The 22281-nt window shown below is 39.4% G+C and overlaps 1 protein-coding gene and 1 pseudogene across 2 annotated transcripts in view; one reads left to right on the top strand and one right to left on the bottom strand.

Moving 5' to 3' along the window:
- Window positions 1-22281, top strand: part of PAPSS1 (3'-phosphoadenosine 5'-phosphosulfate synthase 1) — a 104385-nt gene that overhangs the window by 22684 nt on the left and 59420 nt on the right. For both annotated transcript variants that reach the window (XM_007999471.3, XM_007999473.3), the window contains exons 3-5: window positions 5114-5349; window positions 11924-12062; window positions 16660-16778. In XM_007999471.3, coding sequence (XP_007997662.2) covers window positions 5114-5349; window positions 11924-12062; window positions 16660-16778 — 494 coding nt within the window. The remainder of the gene's footprint in view (window positions 1-5113; window positions 5350-11923; window positions 12063-16659; window positions 16779-22281) is intronic.
- On the bottom strand, window positions 1240-2296 carry LOC103236677 (prohibitin 1 pseudogene; annotated as a pseudogene).

Below are 22281 nucleotides of genomic sequence, written 5' to 3'. Positions count from 1 at the left end.
CGTATCTTAGATTTGGATTGCTTATCTTGTATTACCAATTTCCTCTGACTGCTCTGTTGACTGTAATTATTAACTGAAACTGTTTATGTCAGTAATTCAATTTCAACAGTGCTTATTCTTTGTTTCAAATTAAATATGCACTTAAAACATATAAATACACATGTATGTATGAACAGACACGTTTATTATAATTTAGGTTGTTTTTGTTGTATAAAAGTTTAGAGTTTCAGATTTTTTTCCCCTGATACTTGGTGCTCAATTGGTGGTTAAAAACAATTCAGAAGAAATCAAGAACAGCCTCTTTCACCCAGCCACCATCCCTTTGTTCCCCTTACTGTTACTGTGTAACAATTTGCCTAAAACCCAGTGTTGTAAAACAATCGGCATTTAACTTTGCTTACCATTTTGAAGGTAAGGGGGCTCAGATAGGCAGCTTTGCTTAGGTCTTGCTTGGTTGTTGTCATGCTGGCCTGGGCCACAGCCATCTGAAGTTTCAGCTGGGCTGGATATCCAAGATGACTTACTCAGATGCTGCTGGTTGTCAGCTGGGAGGTTAGTGGGCTGAGACTGGCTGGTACACCTGCTTGGGATCACGTTAGCGTAGTAGTCTCGAGGGATTGAGTCACTGGCATCTCCCAAATTAAGTGACCAAAGAAAAGCTGCATAGCATTTTCTGACCTAGCCTTAGTAGTCACACATCGTGTCACTATTTCGCTACATTCTTTTGGCTACAGGTAAGCCCTAAAGCCAGCCCACATTTCAGGGCAGGGAATTAGTACCTCTTGATGTGACAGTAGTAAAGTCACATTGTAGACACTTGTAGGATGGGATATTCAGTTGCAGCCATCTTTGGAAAATGCAGCTGGCTACAGTCATTGATATCGGTTTTTAATGTATAAAGCAACTGACACTATATCGATGCTCTCAAAATATCCTCTTCTTTTTTTTTTTTAATTTTACTTTAAGGTCTGGGATGCATGTGTAGAACGTGCAGGTTTGTTACATGTGTGTGGCATGGTGGTTCGCTGCACCTTTTAACTGTCATCTGGGTTTTAAGCCCCACATGCATTAGCTATGTATCCTGATGCTTTCCCTCCCCTCCCCTCCCCACCCCCCCCGCCCTCCTGACAACAGGCCCTAGTGTATGTTGTTCCCCTCCCTGTGTCCATATGTTCAGCTCCTACTTATGAGGGAGAACATGTGATGTTTGGTTTTCTTTTTTTTTTTTTTTAAGAGATCTGAAGTGATTTTACCTTTATTTCCTTCACTTTAAGCCAATCATGAAATTTCACAGTGATTTCTGGGGTGGGGGTAGAAGGAAGGCGGTGTTAAGAACCATCGGGGCTGTGGCCCAGTCAGCCCGCGGAGGTGCAGGCAGGGTGGGCCCTCACTGGGGCAGCTGGAGGAGCACAGACTGCCCCGCTGGCAGGTAGGTGATGTTCCGAGAACGTGAGAGCTGGTATGCGATGTCCTCCACGGCTTCAAGCTTGCGCAGCTCGATCAGGCCATCCCCTGCAGTGGCCAGTGAGTTGGCAATCAGCTCAGCCGCCTTGGAGTCACCCTCAGCAGAGATGATGGCTGCCTTTTTTTGCTGCTCAGCCTTTTCCACCACAAATCTGGCCCTCTCTGCTTTCTGCTGAGCCACCTGTTTGGCTTCCACCACTTCTGTGAACTCCTTCCCGAAGGTCAGATGTGTCAAGGACACGTCATCCAGGATGAGCCCAAAGGTGGCTGCTCGCTCTGTAAGATCGTTGCTCACCTGCCTGGAGACCAGCTCTCTCTGGGTGATTAGTTCTCCAGCATCAAAGCGAGCCACCACTGACTTGAGGATCTCGGTCGTGATGGACGGCAGCACACGCTCATCATAGTCCTCTCCGATGCTGGTGAAGATGCGAGGAAGCTGGCTAGCGACGGGCCGGAAGAGGATGCGCAGTGTGATGTTGACATTCTGTAAATCTTTGCTACCAGTGATGACTGGCACATTACGTGGTCGAGAACGGCAGTCAAAGATAATTGGTTTCTGTACCCATGGGATGAGAAAGTGAGTCCCTTCCCCTACCACAATGTCCTGTACTCCACGGAACCGGTCAAAGATGACAGCTCTGTGCCCAGCATCCACATTATATAAGGCAGAGTTCACCACGCCTCCTGCAACAGCTAAGGCCAGGCCAAACTTGCCAATGGACTCGAACACTTTGGCAGCCGTGTTTTCTTCTGCTGGACCCTCTCACACCTGCTTCCACTCTGACCTCCACATGAATTCCCCCGCGATGTTTGGTTTTCTGTTCCTGTGCTAGTTTGCTGAGGATGATGGCTTCCAGCTCCATCTGTGTCCCTGCAAAGGACATGATCTCATTCCTTTTTATGGCTGGCATAGTATTCCATGGTGTATATGTACCACATTTTCTTTATCCAGTCTATCATTGATGGGCATTTGGGTTGGTTCCATGTTTTTGCTGTTGTAAATAGTGCTGCAGTAAACATACATGTGCATGTATCTTTATAGTAGAATGATTTATATTCCTTTGGGCATATACCCAGTGATGGGATTGCTGGGTCAAATGGTATTTCTGGTACTAGGTCCTTGAGGAATCATCACACTGTCTTCTACAATGGTTGAACTAATTTACATTTCCTACCAACAGTGTAAAAGCGTTCCTGTTTCTCCACAGCCTCTCCAGCATCTGTTGTTTCTTGACATTTTAGTAATAGCCATTCTGACTGGCATGAGATGATATCTCATTGTGGTTTTGATTTGCATTTCTCTATTGATCAGTGATGCTGAGCTTTTTTTTATCTGTTTGTTGGCCACATAAATATCTGCTTTTGAGAAGTATCTGTTCATATCCTTTGCCCACTTTTTGATGGAGTTGTTTCTTGTGTATTAAGTTCCTTATAGATTCTGGATGTTAGACCTTTGTCAGATGGGTAGATTGCAAAAATTTTCTCCACGTACGCAAATCAGTAAATGTTATTCCATCACATAAACAGAACCAATGACAGAAACCACATGAATATCTCAATAGACACAGGAAGGGCCTTTGATAAAATTCAACATCTATGTTAAAAACTCTCAATAAACTAGGTATTGATGGAACATATCTCAAAATGATAAGAGCTATTTTTGACAAACGTATAGCCAATATCTTACTGAATGGATAAAAGCCAGAAGCATTCCCTTTGAAAACCATAAAAAAGGATGAGTTTGTGTCCTTTGTAGGGACATGGATGCAGCTGGAAACCATCATTCTTAGCAAACTATCACAAGAACAGAAAACCAAACACCGCATGTTCTCACTCATAGGTGGGAACTGAACAACGAGATCACTTGGACTCGGGAAGGGGAACATCACACACCGGGGCCTATCATGGGGAGGGGGGATGGGGGAGGGATTGCATTGGGAGTTATACCTGATGTAAATGACGAGTTGATGGGTGCAGCACAGCAACATGGCACAAGTATACATATGTAACAAACCTGCACGTTATGCACATGTACCCTACAACTTAAAGTATAATAATAATAAATAAATTAAAAAAAAAAAAAAAAGAAAACCAGCAAAAGACAAAGATGCCCTTTCTCATCACTTCTAGTCAACATAGTATTGGAAGTTCTGGCTGGGGCAATCAGGCAAGAAAAATGAATAAAGTGTATTCAGATAGGAAGAGAGGAAGTCAAATTGTCTCTGTTTGCAGATGACATGATTCTATATTTAGAAAGCCCCGTAGTCTCAGTCCCAAAACTCCTTAAGCTGATAAATAATTTCAGTGAAGGCTCAGGATACAAAATCAATGTGCAAAAATCACAGGCATTCTTATACACCAACAATTGACAAGCAGAGAGCCAAATCATGAATAAACTCCCATTCACAATTGCTACAAAGAGAATAAAATACCTACGAATACAACTTGCAAGGGATGTGAAGGACAAGGAGAACTACAGACCACTGCTGAGGGAAATAATAGAGGACACAAACAAATGGAAAAACATTCCAACCTCATGGATAGGAAGAATCAGTATCGTGAAAATGGCCATACTGCCCAAAGTAATCTATGGATTCAATGCTATTCCCATCAGACTATCATTTGATATTCTTACAGAATTAGAAATAAAGTACTTTAAATTTCATATGGAACCAAAAAAGAGCCCTCTATTTTTTTTTTATTCCAGTTAGCCTTCTGTACTACCATGAATTCTTTCAAGAGCATTGGTACATTAGACTTTAGTATTTTATATCTTGCTTTAGAAATATCTTGGTTACAACACTCGCCAAGTTGGCAAATAATTGTGCATAAATGTACTCTTTCCTTCTCCTCCTTGTTTACTGAGTAAACACTGTTGGTATAGGAAGATGAGTTGAAATGAGGGTGTTCTATTAAGATTAATTATATTATAAATTGGACTCTCAGATAGTTGTATCAAGGTGGTTTGTGAGTGCTGATGATCTAGGAAAATGGAGGTACCTTTGTAACATTTCTTACTTTTGTCCTTTCTTTTTCTTCCCTCACCAGAAATAATTTGGGCATATGACTTTGTTTTAAAATTTGGCATGCTGCTTTAGAAAAGTGGTAACGAGAGGACAAAGTAAATTCCCAACCATGTCTGCTAATAAAGTTAGTTAAGCCTTTCTGAAGTTTATCAGTGATTTCTGATACCTTTGCTCATAGATATTTCATTAAAACAAACTCTTTTTATGTTTAAACTGTAGTTGTTTTCCTAGGTAAGAGGTAAATCTTAAATAGAAATATTAGATAAGAACATTACTGAGAGATTGCTGTGCATAATGAATGTATTTAGTCCTGTAATTAAAATTTTTTGTATCTCTTGAGACCAGGAGTTTGAGACCAGCTGGAGCAATATATTGAGAATTCTGTCTCTACGAATAATAAAATAAGTTGGATGTGGTGGCAAGTGCCTGTTGTCCCAGCTATTCAGAAGGCTGAGGCATGATCTCTTGAGTTCAGGAGTTTGAGGCTGCAGTGAGCTATGCAGCCTCTGCACTCCAGCCTGGGTGGCAGAGCGAGACCCTGTTTCTGGGAAAAAAAAAAGTATTACTACATAATTGTCCTTCTAACTTTACACATGGAATCTGTTTGGACTGTTTAATTTTAGGCTTGTCTGGAGCAGGAAAGACTACTGTGAGCATGGCTTTGGAGGAGTACCTGGTTTGCCATGGTATTCCATGCTACACTCTGGATGGTGACAATATTCGTCAAGGTCTCAATAAAAATCTTGGCTTTAGTCCTGAAGACAGAGAAGAGAATGTTCGACGCATCGCAGAAGTTGCTAAACTGTTTGCAGATGCTGGCTTAGTGTGCATCACAAGTTTCATATCACCTTATACTCAGGTATGTGGTTTTTGTGCCATTGCCTTTCTGATTACATTTACTAAAAATATATCAGGCAAAGCACATACTTTAAACATTGATATGTGCTTTGAGGCTCACTCTGCTCCTCCCCAGCTACCATCTCTTTGTTCGTCAAACATAGGATTAAAATAACCTAAAACATTTCTATGCTGTGACTTTCTAAGTAAATCCGGTTTTGATAAAACCTGCTTTTAAAAAAGCCCTGAAGTATAGCACAGTGGTTGAATTCAAGCCAATGACCAAATTATTTCAAGCTCGACTTTTCAACTTAATAAACCTATAGTGAATGCTTGACAGATGTCATACTCCGGAGAAAATCTAAGTTTCTTAACATGTGCCCTACCATGGCTTCTTGGCTCAGAATTCGTTGTTCTTAGCTTGCATCATGGTTCCTCTTATTTTAGAGATTGCAGCAACAACAAACCATGTTTGTGTATTTCTCTGAAACAATTATGTCATTTCTTATATCAGGATTTTTGTTTCCTCCCTGCCTGGAAAGCAGTCTTCTCCCTCACATTGTCAGCTGACTTCTAGCCATACATTGAGACTCAGGTTAGGTACCTTAACACTTTATTTTATTTTCTTCAACTTTTATTTTAAGTTCAGGACTATATGTACAGGTTTGTTAAATCGGTAAACGTGTGCTATGGTGGTTTGCTATGCAGATCATCCCATCACCTAAGTATTAAGCCCAGCATCCGTTAGCTATTCTTCCTGATGTTCTCCATCCCCACCCACAATAGTCACCAGTGTGTGTTGTTCCCCCCATGTGTCCATGTGTTCTCATTATTCAGCTCCCACTTATAAGTGAGAACATATAGTATTTGATTTTCTGTTTCTGTGTTAGTTTGCTGAGGATAATGACTTCCACCTCCATCCAAGTCCCTGCAAAGGACATGATATCATTCCTTTTTTAGCTACATAGTATTCCATGATGTATGTGTACCACATTTTCTTTATCCAGTCTACCATTGATGGGCATTTAGGTTGATTCCATGTCTTTGCTATTGTGAATAGTGTTGCAGTAAACATACTCATGCATGTATCTTTGCAATAGAGTGATTTATATTCCTTTGGGTATATACCCAGTAATGGGATTGCTGGGTCAAATGGTATTTCTGCCTCTAGGTCTTTGAGGATTCACCACACTGTCTTCTACAATGATTGAACTAGTTTACACTCCCATCTACAATGTAAAAGCATTCCTTTTTCTCCACTAGCTCAGCAAGATCTGTTGTTTCTTGACTTTCTAATAACAGCCATTCCAACTAGTGTGAGATGGTGTATCATTGTGGTTTTGATTTGCGTTTGTCTAATGATCAGTGATGTTGAGCTTTTTTTCTATGTCTTCTTAAGAGAAGTGTCTGTTCATATATCCTTTGCCCACTTTTTAATGTTTTTTTTTCCTTGTAAATTTGCTTAAGTTCCTTGTTGATCCCATTCTGTAGGTTGTCTGTTCACTATGATGATAGTTTCTTTTTCTGTGCAGAAGCTCTTTAGTTTAATTAGATCCCATTTGTCAAATTTTGCTTTTATTGCAATTACTTTTGATGTTTTTGTCATGAAATATTTTGCCTGTGCCTGTGTCCTGAATAGTATTGCCTAGATTTTCGTCTAGGGTTTTTATAGTTTTGGGTTTCATATTTAAGCCTTTAATCCATCTTGAGTTAATTTTTGCATATGGTGTAAGGAAAGGGTCCAGTTTCAATTTTCTGCATATGGCAAGCCAGTTCTCCTAGCACCATTTATTAAATAGGGAATCCTTTCCCACTGCTTGTTTTTGTCAGGTTTGTCAAAGATCAGATGGTTGTAGGTATGCATATGTTATTTTTAAAAACTCAGTTCACTGGTGATACTGATAGTAGCTGTAGTGATAATAATATTAACATTTATTGAACACTTTACTGTGTTCTGGTAATTGCTAGAGTGCTTTTCTGTGAATTAACTAAAGTAATTCTTGTCTCCTAGTGGGGAGACAAGGAAACAAAGGTGTGCATTGCCCAAGGTCACACACTATACTTGTAGAAGAGCAAGGTTTGCACCCAGATAGTGCATCTCCTAAGCTTAGGTGCTATGCTGCCTCAAAACTCCACTGTCTCCTTGACAGCTGGGACCACATCTTACTCGCCTTTGTAATCTTGATGCCAAGCCTGGCTCTTGGACCATACTATATGATTAGCGTTTGTTGGACAATAACATACTCCCTTGGGAAGCCCTGATATCAGTGAATAAGCGAGTTAGTATGGAGGTGAGAGGCAGGGTCTTTGGAGTTGAAACGCCAAAGAAACAAAGGGGCTGAAATCTCAGCTCTGCCAGTTATTGCTGCTGTGGCCTTGGCCAGCACACTTAACCTCCCTCAGTTCAAGTAATGCCTGCAACATAGGGTTGCTCTGAAGATTAGGTAAGTCATGTATTTAAAGCCTTAGCACAGTGCCTGGCATGTAATAACTATTCAATAAATGTAATATATTAGCACAATTCTAGTACTGTATCATAAATTTTGATGGTTACTTGGACTTTTTTTTTTTAAAAAAAACAAGATTTGACCTGTAAGAATTATGGATAAGTGTTAGATTGAGTATTATTTACACAGGTTCACTTAATTGAACCACGGCAGGAGTCCTAAAACATTCTGTAAAAACCGTTTCTTGAAACGCTTGGATCATTGCCAATATGTCAGTTTAAAGTGTTTAAATAATAGGAGCATAGTAAGAGTTTAGAGTTCCTGAATCCTTGGATATACACAGTTTTCATAAAAATATGATATTGGCATTCTTATACCTTCTGGTGGGAATCTTGCAGCTCTCAGAAAGGGGGAGGTCTATAATACCCGTTATGGAGAGCTGTCAGCAGACACCTGGGTCTCTAAGAGTGTGCGCTGATCTGCTTTGCGGCCTCCTTGATTGCATAGTGTGGAGCAAAATCTTTGTTGACCTCATCTATAAAGGCACTAATAATGAGGTTTGGACTATGTTTAGGGCATCTGAAAATCCATGAAAATACTTGGATTGAAACATGTAATATATAGGACGTGTATTTTTCTGTACAGTCACGATTATATTTGTTCATTCAATAGTTGTTTATTGGGTATTTCCGTGTCAACCACTGAACTGGGCATATTGGTTCTAAAAATAAACCTGATAGTTCCTATTCTTAAGGAGTTGGCAGTGTGGTGGGAATGCAGAGATGTGAAGAGTTATAGTATCTTAAGGCAAGTGATGAAGTAGATATATATGAAAGGTGTTATGGAAGATTCACAGAGGAGCTGCTGCTTGAAATGAGTCATGAAGGATGAATCAGAGTATACTAGTTAGACCAGAGGGAGAAAACTGTTTCAGACAGAGGAGACAGTACAGTATGCTCAATGGAATGTGAGACAGTTTGTTTTTGTTGGGAAACTGTAGGTAAGTTGCTGTGACTGCTATGAAAGATGATTGTGAGGGGAGATGGAGCTGATTGATTTGCAGAAGCTAGGTGGTGACTTCTGGACTGTTCAGAAAGAATTTTGCCCCAAAAGGAGTTAACAGTTTGAGATTATAACAGAGATTGATGTCATTGGGTTTGCATTTGAGTGAGGTCATCCTTGAAGCCTGGAATGAGAATGGTCTGGAGGTAAGGGACTAACCAGGAGGCTTGTGGTAGCACCAGCCCCTTCAGGGAAGAGGGTGTGAACTCGAGCAGCAGCAATGGGACTAGTAACGATGGGGGCATATTTAAGGGCTCTTGAGGCTTGAGTAGCATCAGCAAAACCTGGTTCCTGCTTGATTGCTGATTGTGGCGGGGGGGGGGGGGGGGGGGGTTACGCAGAATGAAGTATGGTGCTTTCTGAATAAAGGTTGGTATGATTGAGTTATGAAGTACAGGATAGGAGGGGAGGACATGCATATTTCATTTTTGGTGGATTATGTTTGAAGTGCTGGTGGAGTGTCTAAGTGGAGATTACCACTGGGCCATCTAGGAAATTGGTTTTAGAGTTTAGGAAAGTTGTGTAGGATTGAGATCTAGATTTAGGAATCATTAACTTTATTAGTTGAAACCTAGATGAGGATGATTAGATACAGAAGAGTATATAATAAGATGAGAGCCATGGATAGAAACTCGGTGACACTTTCCTTTAAAAGAATAGTTAGAATAGTAAGATCATAGCTTAATTGCTGTTCCAGACACTGACATTGTAAAGCTAATGAGATGATTTTAATATACTGGAATAAGATCTATGATCATATATAGTGAGTATTCTGAGAACCCCGAGAAAGCAAGGGGCCTCATCAGCCTGAGCATGCAGGGAAGGCTTCCTGGAGGAGGTCACCATGGAGATGTGCTGTGAGGAAGCACATTGGTTTATCCAGAAGAGAGGGGTTGAGTATTTGCTGGTAGGGGTGGGATTGTGGTGTGGGGAGGCCTAAGGTAGAAACAGCCTGACCAAGCAAGTATTATTAATAGAGCATCAAGTGCAAGACTGAGAATGGTGGTGCCAAGTATAGGACTGATGCCTCACTTTAAGAAACTTGGATTTTACCCCAGTGGTGGCAGGGAGTCTCTGAAGAGTTTAGTAAGATGGTCAAATTTGCTTCCTTTGCCACAGCGTAGACTGTGGCTTTGAGCATATCCAAGTTAGAAGCCAGAAGACCGGTAATACGTTGAGGTTGTTCAGACAAGAGATTTGAGGTTGAACTAGGGAATAGGGAAAGATTGCAAACTGGCTTGGTGTAATATTTAGAAGTAACATCTGTAGGACTTTGTGACTGAATTATTGTATGGGAAAGGGAAGGAACCAGTCTTAGTATTGTGGGTGTGGAGTGTGGTCTTCCTTGATTTGGGAAGTATACGAGAGAATGCAAACTTGAGAGAAAAGGGACTGGATTTAGTTTTGGACATGCTTAGTTTTTGGCACCTGTGGTATATGCAGGTGGACATAGGAAGAATTGGACATGTGTGTTTAATTTCAGGACAGAGTTCAGGGTTCAAGCTTCAGTGTTGATATATGTGTTGTAGTTTATACTGTGAAGGCACTTGAGAGAAATGCGCAAGAACTATGTAAGGTGAGCAGTGGGCTGTGGCGGGAGTGTGGGCGACTCCAGTGTTAAGGGATGGGTGAAGTAGGAGGAGCCCAGGTGGAGTCTGCCTAGGAAAGATCAGGGAATAACATTATAGGCATCCATAGGCATAACAGTGGGAAAGCAGCAAAGAGGCCTGGTATTTTAAATACTGAAAAGTACCTGTTGTTAAGGAAAAGTTTTTATATGATTTGTTAGTTCATTATGCTAAAAAATTTTTTTAGAGAGAAGATCTCACTCTGTCACTGAGACTGGAGTGTATGACTATTCACAGGTACAGTCGTAGTGTGTTACAGCCTGGAACCCCTGGGCTCTAGTGATCCTCCTGCCTCAGCCTCCCCAAGTAGCTGGGACTATAAGCATGCTGCACCACTGCCCTTAGCCATTCATTTGTTTTAAATGGATGAAGGGACTTGTACTTGTTTATTGCTGGGGAGCAGGGAACCCAGCAAAGGGGGAATGCTGAAGATTTCAAGTGGAGTAGAGAGATTGGGTTGAACAAGGTCTTGTAGGAGGCCATGAAAGGGAAGGGAGTTCCCAATATGTGAAGGTAGAAGTGGCAGGGAGAAAAGGATCATTAGTATGTAGATAAATTTGTATGGCAGAGAAGAGATTTTGTACGGCGGAGACGAGATTTTGCTTGAAAGAGAAGAGATTGAGATCTTATGCTTGGGGATTTGCTGGTTTTTTTTTTTTGCAACATGAAGTATGGCCATCTGGTCAGAGTGGAAGTAGGTAAGGATTGTCAGAGGGACCAAGGAAGGTGGCAAATGCTAAAATGAGCTGTGTGGAAAAAGGATGGTAGAAATTGCAGGCACCAACTTTGAAAATATTGGCAACTACTCTTTGGTTAATGGAGTATAAATGTGGAGCAAAGGGAGAATTAGGTTTTGAAGACCAGAAAGAAGAAAAGATTGACTTAGGAAGGAAACATTGTTCCAAAGGACAGAGTAGGGAGGGTTTAGAGGGAACTACAAGGGTGGTTACTAGAGAGTTGGGAGTTAGGAGCAGAAAAGTTAAGTTTTGGGAGTGTTAGAGAGGAGAAGTGGCTGCAGGGGGCTTGTATTGGCAAAGAAACTAGCCTCAGGATTCTGAATGAATCTTTCTTGTGCAACTGTTTTCATGCCAGCTTAGGCTGCGTTTGAATGTGACATTAGAGAGAAGCCTGATGACACCTGCATTCAAGCTGGGCTTTGGCTCAGGATCCACATAGAATTTGTGTGAAAGAGTTTGTGGTGCATTCATTGTTTTCCTTCTGTAACTCCCCAATATTCTGGGTTAGTAGAACAGTATGCCTTTTAAAATTGTCACGAGTAATAGGAATTAACCTAATAATTTCTTGGAGTTTTTTTCAGTTTATATTTGAAAACATAAATTTTGTCTATTTCCCACTAAATTCGATGAGAAGCACTTTTTACTCGTTTGTAGTATTAACATAGTACCTTTTTGATTTGTGTGATCATTTTTTATTTATTTTTATTTTTTATTTTTTTAAGGATCGCAACAATGCAAGGCAGATTCATGAGGGTGCAAGTTTACCGTTTTTTGAAGTATTTGTTGATGCTCCTCTGCATGTTTGTGAACAGAGGGATGTCAAAGGACTCTACAAAAAAGCCCGGGCAGGAGAAATTAAAGGTCAGTAATATTTTCTTCCCAGTTTCACTTTGCTTAGGATATTTTCTAAGAGATTGGAAGTGTTAGAGTAACTTGGAGCTCCTTGAGGAGAGAATGTAGTCTTATTACACTATTCTGTCTCTCAGGCATAGCAGCAGTGCTTGGTGCTGGGCTAAATGAGTCTTGTTGATCCTTTTGGAATCCTGTTCAGTAGCCAGAGTTGGGGCTCGGGAGTTGGTGAAAACCTGCTTGAGAAAATTAGGTGCTTAACATTAAGTTGGACGTCAGTTGCCTGCTGCCACCGATTCTACTTTCTTTGTTCCAGGGAAAATGGAGGAAATCCCATGGCTATTGGAAAAAAATGCCTGAATGATAAGCATCTTGATGACGAGGATAATGCCTTGTACTTTATTACAATCCTTGGAATGGTCCCTTATTCATTTCATGTACCATGGTTGAATTAGATTGAATTAACATATCACTGATTCTATTAAAATATATACAGCTGACCCTGCACATCTGTGGGTTCCACGTGTGTAGTTTCAACCAAGCGTGAATTGCAAATATTCCAGAAGAAACAATATAAAATAATACAGCAATTAAAAAATAGTATAAATAACAAATATAGTATAACATCTATTTATGTAACATTTACATTGTACTAGGTATAAGTAATCTAGAGATGATTTAAAGTATATAAGAGAATGAACATAGGTTATATGCAAATAGTACACCATTTTATGTAAAGGACTTGCACATCCTCACATTTTGGTATTTACAGGGAGTCCTGGAACAAATCCACATGATTACCAAGGGACAGCTCTACACCTCGCTTTTTAGGTTTTATGGTCTGCTTCCCAGAGTTTCAACTGTGGTAGACATTTAGACATTGAGGGAGAAATTTAGAACCCAGCTCTGCTCTGGCCTTTGATATCAGTCATATTATTTATCTTGTAGACATTCCTTGACTTGTTCTGTTCTGTTATTGTTAACAGAAACAAAGGACTTGCTGGATTAAAAAAAAAAAAAAAACAAAACAAACAACTAAAGATAGCATTGTTTAGGAATCAGTGAGTCCTGCAGGTAACTTTTAAGTTTGCCTTCCCAGCAGGGAATGTGATAGCCTGAGACTGTCACAGGAACTCCCAGGAACTCTCTCAATGATAGATTTTGGCATTCAGTATTTGGCCCTGAAAAGAAAAAGATAGAGTGGGAAGGAAAATGGTAGTTATTCTGGGTTCTTCTGTATTTGGACCTGGGAATGCTTTGGCAGTTGGATCAAGTTCCATCTGCTGTGGTATCATTAGTTCCATGGGCAAGGCTGACCTCCGGTAATGCGACTATGGAGAATCAGTTCCTTGATGGGGACTCCTGCCTGTCAACCCTCTACCCCATTAAGCTGTTACTTTCTTGACTCAGAAAGAGCAGGCTGCTTGACCAGAATAATTTAGGACAATTGGAAGAAAACCTGTTTAACCCTTCAACTCCCATACTACTCTCTCAATGGCCAGTTTTCAGGTCAGTTTTTGTGTAGAAATTTGGCACAGAAAAGCAAAATGGTGTATCCTAAATAAAGTCTAAACCTTTTACTTTTTTAAATTGTAATTGGTTTTGTTGTTTTTGCACGAATGGATTGGTGAGGGAAGAAGGTTTGTCATCCTGGCTGGAGTAAGCTGCTTGTGAGCAGGGAGATCAGAGTGAACATTTTTGTGTGTTTAGAATTTAGCACAGTGCATCACCCAAAGCATATACCTGTGATACACACAGTTAATGCTTGTTGGATGGATGAGAAAGTGGAGTGGGAGTGGAATATTTAACACACATTTGCCAATGCTTTGGTGACAAAAAGAGTTGAACTCTTGTCAAATATTTGAAGAGATTTATTCTGAACCAAATACAATTTGACCGTGGCCCATGACACAGCCCTCAGGAGGTCCTGAGAACATGTGCCCAAGGTGGTCGGGGCACAGCTTGGTTTTATACATTTTAGAGAGGCTTGAGACATCAATCAAATACATAAAAGAAATACACTGGTTTGGTCCAGAAAGGTGGGACAACTCAAAGCCAGGTTGTCGGGGGGCTTCTAGGATATAGGTGAATTTAAACGTTTTCTGGTTGACAATTGGTTGGGTTTGTCTAAAGACCTGGGATTGATAGAAAGAGAATGTTCAGGTTAAGATAAAGATTGTGAAGACCAAAGTTCTTTTGAAGTCTTCCAGTGGCTACCCTTAGAGACAAGAGACGACAAATGTTTCCTGTTCAGATCTTAATCTCTTTTGGGAGGGTCTGGAAGAAAAAAATACAGTTTTGTTAATAAAGATTCTTTAAAGATGCAGATTTCCCCCCACAAAAAACAGCTTTGCAGGGCCATTTCAAAATATGGCAAAGAAACATGTTTTGGGGAAAACGTTTTGATTTTCTTTTTGTCTTGCAATGTTATGCCAGAGTCAGGTTGGAAAAGAAGTCATGATATATAGGGTTAAATAAAACCTATCTGATGAAAATTAATGGTTTGTAGGGCATGACTTCCCAGGCCCCCTAGACAGGAATTGGGGCAAGATAAAAAATGAGAGTTCAGTCCTCAGCTTTCTATTTGCAAGGTATATATTTGGTGCCAGGTATTCAAAGATGAATAAGACCTTGTCCACAATGCTCTTGAGTCTCTTACAGTTTGTACTCTATAACTGGGAGTGTGTTTGTGTTAGTCCAGTTTCTTGTTTACTTTCTCAATTGTTGACTATATTCCCCTGAGTAGAGGTTGATAAAATGTTCCTTAGGTTAATGTGTGTGTGTGTGTCTGTATGCATACACTGGTATTTAGGTTTCCCATGGTGCTGGAGTTCCTGATTGTAGAGTTGCTTATTTTTTTTTTTTAAAGCTTTTACTTGTAAATGGTGCTTAACAAGTTCCCTATCAACTCTGTTTCAAAGCTGTAATGGTAAACATTCCAGGACAGACAAGATTGTGTATATTCACGGGGCCTCTGGCTGTTACAGACCTTTACATGACATTTATTGGACAGTCAGTATATCCTTGTATCATTCATTATGTTATCTCAATTATTTTCATGATGACTACTTAAAATAGTTTTTATTACCTGCCTAAATATGTTTTTCCTCACAATTTACATTTATCATTGTAATTACTTATGGATAAATTATCTAGTAGGAGAACTCCAGGGCTTCTAAAATGTTAAGCCACTTCTTCTAACCCAGTGCTTGCTGCATGTAAACATTTCCTTGGGAACTTTTAAAAATCCAGTGCCAAGGCTGTACTCCAGACCAGTGAAATAAGAATCTCATGGGGTGGGACCTGGTAATTCCAGTATATCGTCACATTTGAGAATCAGAGCTTAACAATTAGTGTTCTTAACCGGATTTTTTTTTTTTTCCCCAGCCATTTTCTTGTGACCCACTGCTAAATGGGAATACTGGTAATGCAGAAATTTTTTCTTGAGTTCAGGACTGCAGAGGATGCTTAGAAATAGGAAATAGAAAAAAATGAAATAAGTGGGCTATAGGTTTGTAGTATATATTATTGAACTCTTTTGTTAGCGGTATTTCTTAATGGTAATGATTTTAAATTCATGCATACCATTCTAACGTAAGAGTGACCTAAGCTTTCCAAGATAGACAAGCCTTGAATGACTTACGTGCGAGGTAAGGTCAGGGATATAAGATAGGAATAGTCTATCTTTAACTCCGCTAACCCTCTCTGGGAAATTGTCATCTATTTGCTCTTTTCTTAGCAGTTTTATGGTAACACATATACCGTAGGAAAAATCTAAATAGTGGTTATTACTCAAATTATATTTGATTGTGTAATTTATTTTGTGATCTATTTACTATCCTTATTTATGTTTAGTTTAAGCAAATAGTAGTTGATTTGACTTAACACTTGTTATCTGATGGCAGAAGAAGCCTGCAGAGCTTCACTTTGTCCACGGATAATTCTTATGAATATACTGGACAGATTGATTTAGTGTTTGTTTTTGCATTGAGAAGAAAATAATCTTGTCAGGTTTGGTTTTATGTCCATGTCCTGTAGAGAAATTGAGATGCTTTGGATCACCTGGTATTAATTCCGTACATCTTCACAGGCAACTTGGGCATTTTCTTAAGACAAAAAAGAAAGAAAAAAGGTGACAAAAGTAGTAGAATTGATTCTTACTATTTGTGAATTCGATATTTATGAATTTGCCTACTTGACAAAATGTATTTGTAATCTCCACATCAATACTCCTGGCACTTTCACGGTCAGTGCAGCACGTCCAACACACCTGACACAGTTCCCAGCGAAAATCGACAAGACAGCACTTTGCCTTCTGGGTTTAGTTCTCAAACCATAAACAGTTTTTCTTCGTACAGCCTGTTTGGTGCCACATTTTTTACATTTTTATGCTATTTTGGGTAGTTTTGCAGTTTAAAATGGCCCTCAGTACAGGAAAAAAAAAAAGTTTAATTAGAAATCTCCCAAGAAAGACACTTCATTACTATAATCCTGTGACTTGGAGGACAGCGCAGATACTAACTTCAATGTAGCAGAGGTCTGTGCTGAGAAAACAAAGCAATTTTAATTTTATTTTCCACCCTACTCTGTTATCTGGTACCTTTCACAGGTTTCACTGGGATCGATTCTGAATATGAAAAGCCAGAAGCCCCTGAGTTGGTGCTGAAAACAGACTCCTGTGATGTAAATGACTGTGTCCAGCAAGTTGTGGAACTTCTACAGGAACGGGTAAGAGAAGATGAAAGAAGGGCTCATCAGAGAAAAATTGTATCTTTCTCATAATCTTCCCTCTCCAAAAAAAACGGTGGTGTTAATATTGAGTAACGTTTATATTTTAAATGCTTTGAAATGCCAACAGTGTTCTGTGTCTGTATGTCAGTGTGAGGTGTTGTGGGGAACACCATGAATGTGCAGTGTATGAAATATCCCCATCAGTATAAACCTCAGGAGGCTTAGGAGTCAAACAGTCTTGTACTTTACCAGTAATTTTACCACAGAAAAATACCTAACAGAAAATCCAGCCATGATTATTCAGTCCTGTAACTTGATAGTGTTATATTTTTCAATTTGAGGTATACAGAGTAGTTAAGTTTTCTTAGACATTTAGAGCGCCCACATTTTCCTTGTGATAACATGCTGATCTCCTTATGGGTGGATTCTAGAGAGGGACCTGTGGAGGATGTAAGTTTCTAGGACATAAGGACCTTTGGGTGCCTGGACATATGGAGGCATGAAGAGGCTTGATGTTCTCCAGGGTACTGAGGCCCACTAACAAGTGCAGGGTTCCTTCAGACTTTAGTCTGGGTTTTTAGAAGTTTTCTTTCCCTTGTGCTTTGTCCATACTACCCTCAGTCCCCTTTCCCCTTTTCATTGGAGGGTCACATAGTTCACTGTAGTTGGAGAGGATCTGGCCTCTGTGTGGGTAGCGGTCTTGGGTCAGTGATTACCCTGTCACCTTGTCATGCATCCACCCTTTGCTGTTCAGTCCTGACCTAGAGGTACACAGAAAATGAGGCATCATCTTTCCTCATTCTGTCCTAACTGCGGGTTTTGGAGTTCGAACCCACTCTTAGTCTACAAAACCCTGTAATAAACCTCTTTCATCTAGTGTATCTTATAAACCTCTTTCATCTAATCTGTCTTAACTGGATATATTCGACATACAACTTTAAAGAAATTTCTTTGTCTGAATATATTATAAACATTTAGCCTTTGATTTTTTCCATATTATATCTACCAAGTAGATAATGTGGGACTTTCCTTCCTATTTTATTTATTTTATCCAAACATTGTAGCCGAATAAATATACATAATGTAAATCGATACGCTCTGACGTTTTTCTCTGTATTTACTGTTGAGGTATCATTATTTGCAGGTCACTGAGACATCCCAGGAGGTTTTATGCTTTGTCATCTCTGCCTTCTAGGTTTCTTTTTAAATGACTTCTGCACTCTTGTTCTAATCCTATTGTTCTACTTTTAGCTTCCTTCTCATCTCTCCAAAGCTGTCCCAGCATCCATTCTTTCATCATCCATCATCAACCACATATTGATTAAAAGCCCACTACTGTAGATTTTACAGTCCTAGGCGCTAGTAATGCAAAGATTTATCAGCAGTGTCTCCATCCTTGAGCAATTTACATTATAAGTGATAGAAACAGATATAAGAGTGTTTAACTCCTAGGAAGTGTGTTAGAAATCATGATTTCAGTTATGTCCATGGCATACTGGGAGGCACAGGGGAATGAATTTGGAAAGGCTTTTTATCAGTCTTTCTCATCTGTTTGTTCATTTTTAGAAAATACTTTTACTGGGCATAGAATTCTGCATTGACAGATTTTTTTTTCTTTTAGTGCTTTAAAGATGTTCCATTTTTTTTGTTTGCTTCATTTCTGATGAGATGTATAATGTAATTCTTTTCTTTGTTCCTCTGTGTGATTTTTTTTTCGTGTCTGAATTTAAGATTTTCTGTTACTCCTTGGATTTTAGTGGGTTTAATATCATGTGTCTAGGTCTCGTAGTTGATTTAGGTCTTTTTTCTTCCTGTTTAGAATTCCCCAACCTGCTTGGGTAGATACATATTTTTTTCATTAGTTTTTGAAAACTCTTGGCCATTAACATGTTAAGTATTTCCTTTGCTTTTTTCACTCTTCTTCTGGTACTCTAGTTACCCATATGTTAAATAATATATTGTCCCACAGTTTTTAGATGCTGTGTTTCTTTCATCCCTTTTCTGTTAACATTTTAGCTTCGGTAATTTCTAATAACTGATTTTTAAGTTTGCTGATTCCTTAACTGTATCCAATCTATTCATATGCTCATAGAAGGAATTTTTAAATTCTGATAATCATTAAAAAACAATTCTCATTATTTGACTTTTTTTTTTTGACAGTATTCATTTTTCTGTTGAAATTCTCCATCTCTCCATGCATGCTGTCCACTTTTTCATTAGATCCTTTAACTTAATCCCAGCTAAAAAGCCCTAGATTGAGGATTGCTTGAACTTGGGAGGTGGAGGTTGCAGTGAGCTGAGATTACACCACTGCACTCCAGCCTGGGTGACAGAGTGAGACTCTGTCTCAAAGAAGAAAAAAAAAAAAATCCTGCCTTATGGTTTGAACATGTGTGTTATTTCTGAATCTCATTTTGTTGAGATTTGTTTGTCATATCTCTTGACAGTGGGTAGTTTTTCTTGCTTTTTGGTGTATCTTGTAATTTTTTGTGAATGCTGGACATTGTGTCTAGTTGTACAGTAGAGATTGAGGTAGTGTTTATGTCATGGGCATGTTTCATTTTCTGTCATACTGTTATTGTAGTAGTTTGATTTAGCCCTCAGCTGGACTTGGCTGTCCTTGTTTCTTATGAAGTTATTCTTACTGCATCACAGGCTTCAAATTTCTGCAGTGGTGGGCTCTTCTACCTTGTACTTAGCATGAGGCCTGGCCTGCTCTTGGGTTTTTCTTAGTGTTCCTCCTTCATCGTCAGTGTTCCCTGTATACCTGTACCACAGGAGTCTTCTTCCTGTTCGTCTCTCAGCAGCATACTGCTGTGGCTTATCACTTGGTGCTAGGCTCATGACTAGGAAGTGGTGATGATTCTCAGTTTCCTTGCCCAACTTCAGTCTAAGGCATGACCTGTGCTCCTGAGTCTTGAGGTGGGTTTTTCTCAGTGCTTCTTCCTCTCCCTGCGTAACAGTTAATCTCTGCTTTCACCCTGGGAGGCTTGGAGGGGAGTTTTGTTTTTCTCACATGCATTGGCATGTTTTGTATCTGTTTTGTACTAGCTACCTGGTTTGTACGAATGCAGGATCTTGGGCCCAAAAGGATTTCCTTCATCTCCTTCTTTTTGGCAGACCATATTTGCTTCCACCCCTCCCCCAGAAACAGAGGACCCTGGGAAGGTTTGAGGGTTTCCTTTCCTTTTTCGTTAGCTTAAGGCTTTTGTGGTTATGAAAGAAGGGTCTAGTGAGTGAGCATAGTTTTTTGCCTGTGCCCCACTGAAGAAGACTCTTTTTAGTCTCTAGACCTCCTCCTGATTTATGTTCTGAGCACCTGCCATAGGCGTGCTTGTGCGTGAGTTCAGGACCCCTTGTGTCTGGTACCCCCAGTCCCCCATTGTACTAAGCCTGTCACGCTAGTCCACACTCAGCCTTTAAAAGTTTTAAAGACATTTTAGCTCTTTTCTTCTTACCTGCCTTTATTGTAGCCACCTCTTCCTCCCATGTTCTGCTACAGGTAAGCAGTTCATGTGCCTGGTCTTTTCTTGGTGGGACTTGTCACTTGGAAGCGTTCATCTCACTGCTTTTTTTCACCTCAGTTCTGCAATGGGCTCAAGAAAGTTTATGATTGTAGATTGGCTGGCCTTTTCATTTGTTAGGTGATGCTCTCTTTTGAAATCTCTGTTTTGTTTTCAATGCATTGTTTATCCTTTCTCTTCAGTTTTACTCTGTTGCTGTTGTATATCGTTTTCTTAGAAATTTGTATAAAATTCTAGTTCTAGACATAGATATTAAATCCATCTCATTTTTATTGAAACTATAGTTCTAGTATTTTGCCTTTTCATTTTGATTGTAGTTTTGTTTGAGTTTTTTTGTACACCGAACCTATCTTTTTTTAATTTGAAATTTGCCATATCATTGTTACAAAGTTGACCCTCTGTATCTGGGGTTCTGTGTCTGTGGGTTCCACATTTGTGGATTCAAACAACCATGGATTGAGAATATTCAGGAAAATTAATACAACAATGAAAAAGAATACAAATTTTAAAAAGAATACAATGTAACAACTACTTATATAACATTTACATTGTATTAGGTATTATAAGTAATCCAGAGATGATGTAAAGTGTATGGGAAGATGTGTGTAGATTGTATGTGAATGCTGTGCCATTTTATATCACTTGAGCATCTATGGATTTTGGTGTCCTCAAGGGGTCCTGGAACCAATTCCCCTCAGATACTGAGGGATGGCTGTACAGTTTTATTATTTGTTTTGATTTTTTAAATATCTAGTTAGTGATTCGTAAGTGTTTTATAAAATCTCAGAAAAATGCACATATTTAATAGATAGCATTTTATATAATTTTATGGGGCTTATTAATCTTTGACTATAAATTCCAGATAGTTCAGACATGTTTACGGGATTATTAAGCTTGATTTGTGTTGGATGCCACAGGTTTCTCCCACCTTCTTCCCGTCTTTCTCTCTTTAAATTCGTAATCACTTCTTTGGGGCCCTATTTAGAATATTATCCTTTGGGTTTGACACTTTCCCTGTGTATAAGCTCCTTTTTTTCTTCAGGGAGGAGGATAATTTTAAGTTTTTCTTGGAAAAAAAAAACAAAAAAAAAAACCCATAACTTGGTTTTGAGAAAATTTTGCAGCTTTTCACTTATTTTTTCACTAACGTTCTTCCTGTTCCAGGATTCGATCCAGGATTCCACATTGTATTCAGGGTTCAGTTGGTTTTTAACTATAATTCTGTATAATGAAAATACAGATTCCTGTGGTATTTGTGATGCACAGGACTTTGCATCTTGCTTTTTTTCTCTGATGGTTTAAAAACTGAAGGTAAATTGACACTGTGTGATTTTAGGATCATACTATCCCATATTCCCCTAACTGGTTACCACACCTCCAGTTCTGTGTGCCCTTTTGTCCATCCTATGATATTCACAAAATCATCTTTCGAAAGTGTAGTCTAGGCATTTCCCTTTTTTGCTGTAAAACACTTACTGATTTTCCCATTGTTTATGGAATTGAGACGATTTGTATGCCAGGTGTGGTGGTTCACACTTGTAATCCCAGCACTTTGGGAAACTGAAGCAAGAAGATTGCTTCAGGCCAGGAGTTCAAGACCAGCCTGGGCAACATAGTGAGAGCCTGTCTCTGTCTCTGAAAAAGTTTTTTAAAAAGTAGTCAGGTGTGGTGGCGTATCCCAGCCACTCAGGAGGCTGAGGCCAGAGGATCTCTTGAGCCCAGGAGTTTGAGGCTGCAGAGAGCTATGATTGTGCCACTGCCCTCCAGCCTGGATGACAGAGTGAGACCCTGTCTGAAATAAAAAAATAAAATAAAATAAAATACATCACTGAAAATAAGATAAAATAAAGAGGAGAGATGATTTGTGTTCACAGTTCTTCATAGTTTGGTGCTATTGCTTGTCTTATCTCTGTGGTCTTAGTTAATGCCTTTCTCCTAATTTATTTGTACCTAATTAATGATTATGCTAATTGTTC

The sequence above is a fragment of the Chlorocebus sabaeus genome, chromosome 7, assembly GCF_047675955.1.
Source record: "Chlorocebus sabaeus isolate Y175 chromosome 7, mChlSab1.0.hap1, whole genome shotgun sequence".
Taxonomy (NCBI): Eukaryota; Metazoa; Chordata; class Mammalia; order Primates; family Cercopithecidae; genus Chlorocebus; species Chlorocebus sabaeus.
The sequence above is the reverse complement of the archived record's forward strand: the minus strand, read 5'-3'. Positions and strand labels throughout refer to the sequence as shown.